The sequence below is a fragment of the Halichoeres trimaculatus genome, unplaced genomic scaffold, assembly GCF_033239565.1.
Source record: "Halichoeres trimaculatus isolate MK-OKI-2021-1 unplaced genomic scaffold, fHalTri1.1 fHalTri1_scaffold_9, whole genome shotgun sequence".
NCBI classification, from domain to species: domain Eukaryota; kingdom Metazoa; phylum Chordata; class Actinopteri; order Labriformes; family Labridae; genus Halichoeres; species Halichoeres trimaculatus.
This window is the reverse complement of record NW_027437188.1, coordinates 37,870,001-37,875,000: the sequence shown is the minus strand read 5'-3', so window position 1 is coordinate 37,875,000 and position 5,000 is coordinate 37,870,001. Positions and strand designations below refer to the sequence as shown.

The 5,000-nt window shown below is 46.9% G+C and overlaps 1 protein-coding gene across 3 annotated transcripts in view; it reads left to right on the top strand.

The window, feature by feature from the left end:
* The window catches only part of LOC141797431 (serine/threonine-protein kinase PAK 1-like), a 53,556-nt gene that overhangs the window by 42,482 nt on the left and 6,074 nt on the right, over positions 1–5,000 (top strand). For all 3 annotated transcript variants that reach the window (XM_074678766.1, XM_074678765.1, XM_074678763.1), the window contains 4 exons: positions 568–631; positions 777–825; positions 3,242–3,354; positions 4,870–4,987. In XM_074678766.1, the coding sequence (XP_074534867.1) occupies positions 568–631; positions 777–825; positions 3,242–3,354; positions 4,870–4,987 (344 nt within the window). The remainder of the gene's footprint in view (positions 1–567; positions 632–776; positions 826–3,241; positions 3,355–4,869; positions 4,988–5,000) is intronic.

Here is a 5,000-nt window from a genome sequence, read left to right as displayed (position 1 = left end):
TCTTTCCATCACTCAGTCTCCTGAGGTTACAGAGCCAAGTCCTCTGATCCGTCTCTGGACTCTGGATCCAGTATCTGAGAAACCTTCTCTCCTCCTCTTCCTCCTCCTCCTCCTCTTCCTCCTCCTTCTCCTCTTCCTCCTCTCCTTCTCTGTTTCAGTTCATCATCCCCCATCCTGACTCTCAGCTTTACTTTTCCTCCTTCTCCTCTGTTTTCTTTGGTTTGTTGACCTGAGTTGGACCTTTTCTGAGGTTTTGTTTCATCTACGTTGAGCTTTGCTCAGTTTGGTCTCATCTCCTCATTTCTCCATCTCCGCTCTCTGTCTCTGTTTTCTGTCTCTGTTTTCTGTTTTCTGTTTTCTGTTTTCTGTTTCTGCTCTGCATGCTGCTCTGACCTGAGTGCTGTGACCTTAGAGCAGAATCTGAATGAACGGGGAAACCTGGAGCTCTTCAGTCCATTCAGACTCTGTGGATCTGTAGAGTCAGAAACCTGAACAGGAGTTTAATCTTTGCTCTGTGGACGTCCACTAACATGAGCGTTCTACTTCCTGTCTCTGTCTTTGTCTCAGGGACGATCGTGAGCGTCGGAGACCCCAAGAAGAAGTACACTCGCTTTGAGAAGATCGGACAGGGGTGAGTTTTCCCCTGCTAACAGAAACCGTTTCAGTCCGGTCTCTTTGGGACCAGAATGAGTCTGATGGGTTTAGTTCACTTTCTGACTCTTTTTGAAGCACTTCCTGTGAGTTTGACCATTTCCTGCTCCTGTGTGTGTTTTCAGGGCGTCTGGGACCGTGTACACAGCCATAGACATCGCTACAGGACAGGAAGTAAGTCTCCTCTGACGGCCGGTCGTCCTCTGGTCTCCAGGTTTTTATGTTGGCTCAGGTTGAAGTTGAGTTTATGTAAAACTTTTTTAAAAAACTTAATTTAAACAGGGTTATCCATGTTGAGATTGACACCAATCAATGAAGGTGCTAATGTGCACAAACTCATCAGATGATCTTAATCCTGGTTTGAACTGAACAAATGATCCAGGTTGAGGTGAACCTGTAGCTCAGAGCGGGATGGTCAGGGGTTAAAGTCTAACAGGAGATTAAAGATAAATATCTGACCTGTTGGTGACAGAAAGTGACAGGTTGCTCTAATGATCACATGATCCCCTCATTATTGGTGAATATGAGTTTATGCAGAGAGGCTGTTTTTATTCAGTGACGTGGATCAAACATGAAACCAACGGTTTTTATTTAACTTCCAGCTGAAGATTTCCTCTTTATCTGATGATTCAGGACAGAAATGAACTGTTCACTGACTGTTCACTGACTGTTTACTGACTGTTCACTGACTGATCACTGACTGTTCACTGACTGTTCACTGACTGTTCACTGACTGACTGTTCACTGACTGTTCACTGACTGACTGTTCACTGACTGACTGTTCACTGACTGTTCACTGACTGATCACAGACTGATCACTGACTGTTCACTGACTGACTGTTCACTGACTGACTGTTCACTGACTGACTGTTCACTGACTGACTGTTCACTGACTGTTCACTGACTGTTCACTGACTGATCACAGACTGATCACTGACTGTTCACTGACTGATCACTGACTGTTCACTGACTGTTCACTGACTGACTGTTCACTGACTGTTCACTGAGTGTTCACTGACTGTTTACTGACTGTTTACTAAGTGTTCACTGAGTGACTGTTCACTGACTGATCACTGACTGTTCACCGACTGCTCACTGACTGTTCACTGAGTGACTGTTCACTGACTGTTCACTGACTGTTCACTGAGTGACTGTTCACTGACTGTTCACTGACTGTTCACTGACTGTTCACTGACTGTTCAATGACTGATCACTGACTGACTGTTCACTGAGTGACTGTTCACTGACTGTTCACTGACTGTTCACTGACTGTTCACTGAGTGACTGTTCACTGACTGTTCACTGACTGTTCACTGACTGTTCACTGACTGTTCACTGAGTGACTGTTCACTGACTGTTCACTGAGTGACTGTTCACTGAGTGACTGTTCACTGACTGTTCACTGACTGTTCAATGACTGATCACTGACTGACTGTTCACTGACTGTTCACTGACTGTTCGCTGACTGACTGTTCACTGACTGTTCACTGACTGTTCACTGACTGTTCACTGACTGTTCGCTGACTGACTGTTCACTGACTGTTCACTGACTGACTGTTCACTGACTGTTCACTGAGTGACTGTTCACTGAGTGACTGTTCACTGAGTGACTGTTCACTGACTGTTCACTGACTGTTCACTGACTGTTCACTGACTGACTGTTCACTGACTGACTGTTCACTGACTGACTGATCACTGACTGTTCACTAACTGTTCACTGACTGTTCACTGACTGACTGTTCACTGACTGTTCACTGACTGTTCACTGACTGACTGTTCACTGACTGACTGTTCACTGACTGTTCACTGACTGTTCACTGACTGACTGTTCACTGACTGTTCACTGACTGTTCACTGACTGTTCACTGACTGACTGTTCACTGACTGACTGTTCACTGACTGTTCACTGACTGTTCACTGACTGCTCACTTAGTGACTGTTCACTGACTGTTCACTTACTGTTCACTGACTGTTCACTGACTGTTCACTGACTGACTGTTCACTGACTGACTGTCTCCTGACTGTTGAAGCTGCAGTGGGTGAAAGGCTGTGTTGGAGCTGGTGTTCAGTCTCAGCTGATGGGGATAAAGAGCAGTCAGACGAGCTGCAGCTTCATGAAGCCAACACTGAGGCAGAAACTGAGTTTTCAGCTGCAGCTCGTTCTTCAAGGTTAATGTCACAGAAGCTGAGTCTCTGTGGGACTGATCCTCCTGACCAAGACTCTGAGGATCAGGGTGTTTGACGTCAGGCTGCCGCTCAGCTCGCTGCTTTTTCTGAATGTCCGTCATTAATCTGAAGGTTCATCTTCACCCCTCTGTCTGCTCCTGTTCCCGTCCGAACAACGCTTTCCTTCAAACCCTCTGTCTCTATGTCTCTATGTCTTCATGTCTTTATTTCTTTATTTCTGAATGTCTTTATGTCTTTACGTCTTTACGTCTTTATGTTTTTATGTCTTTATGTCTTTATTTCTTTATTTCTTTATTTCTTAATGTCTTTATGTCTTTACGTCTTTATGTCTTTACGTCTTCATGTCTTTAAATGTCTTTATGTCATTACTGGAAACACTGAAGTGTGATCCTCTGCCCGGCAGGTGGCCATCAAACAGATGAACCTGCAGCAGCAGCCCAAGAAGGAGCTGATCATCAACGAGATCCTGGTCATGAGGGAAAACAAGAACCCCAACATCGTCAACTACCTGGACAGGTAAACACACTCAGGTGATCTGCTCAGGGGAAACCACGCGTCGAGCTTCCTCTGCCTTCCTGAAGCTCGGCCCAGGAGCCAGAGTCTGGGTTTTCAAAAGTCTGAAACTGAGACGTTAGACCATGACCTGACCTTTGGTCCATGACGGTCAAAAACACATAAAGGGTCAAAAACATCAAGAAAGTGTGTGTGTGTGTGTGTGTGTGTGTGTGTGTGTGTGTGTGCAGAGCGTCCTGTGAGGCTTTCACTGGTCATTAAACTGATTAAAACCAGGAGAAATCAGAAAGAGGAGAATCTTCGTGGTTGGATCTGCAGAGAAACGTGTGAATCTGCTCGTCCTGGTTTCTGGACTCAGGTTTTTCACATCGTGCTGAGTGAACGGATCTTCAGACCAACCATCACTGACAGCTGCTCAGGAAACCTCGGTTGTTCTGTATCAGGAGAAATGAGACAAAGCACAGAAATCTTGAGTCTGAGGAGGAGGAGGCTGTGGCTAACGGTGGTTACATCATGACCAGACGGCGCCGGCCTTCCTGGAGGCTGCAGCTTTAAAAGACGAAGAATTATTTTTAGTTTGGCAGATTCACACTCAGCGGGGCGTAAAAGAAGCTGTAAAATAAACCAAACAAAAAGTTCCCAGACTCCTCCTGGAAACCTGGAAACCTGGAAACCTGGAAACCTGGGAACGGCCTCTGCAGAGCTCCAGGAGCCACAGCAGCCGTGGAGATCTCTGAGGAAACAGGTCTGAGCTGGGAGGACTGCGGGGCGGCGGGGCGGTGGGGGGGTGTCTGGTTGTCCTGGTTTCCTGTGTGTCCTCAGAGACATGCAGAGCCAGGAACCAGGCTGGGGATGAAACCGTGGCTGCTGTGGAGACGGCGTTCCTACAGGCGCTGATTTGAAGGTTTAGAGTCCTCGTCGTCTTTCAGTCCTCCTCCTCCTCCTCACACTTCTCTCTGGTTTTATAAAATACTCCTTAAACTGAGCTTGTTGTAGATGTGATGGTTTAGTTTCAGTCAGGGGGAGTTAAACTCACCTCACGCCTAAGATTTAACGTGTCTGATTCTTTATTTTCACTTTAAAATGTTTTTAAGATTCAACCCAAATCAAACGACCCTCAGCTCAAACACACTCTCTGCAGGGAAACACGACAACTGGAGACAAAGTTCCCAACAGGGAAAACTCAAAGGTCTGAGCAGCACCTGAATGCACCACTGATGTTTCACCACCAGAGGGCGCAGTGTGACCACCAGCTCTTATCTAAGGATTATTATTTGTGCTTTAGTTTACATGAGGGCAGAAAAAAGGGACGGTGTGACGGAGGAATGGATGAGAGGTGGATGAGGGATGATGGATGGATGATGGAGGGATGATGGATGGATGAGGGATGGATGGATGGATGATGGATGGATGAGGGGTGGATGGAGGGATGATGGAGGGTTCAGGGTTTTCAGACGTTTGAGGACTTGGTCTGATCCAGTCCTGTCGGTGTGAACTCTGTGCTGCTGTTTGCTGCAGTTACCTGGTGGGGGACGAGCTGTGGGTGGTGATGGAGTACCTGGCTGGAGGGTCGTTGACCGACGTCGTCACGGAAACCTGCATGGATGAAGCTCAGATCGCCGCCGTGTGCAGAGAGGTGAGAAACACAC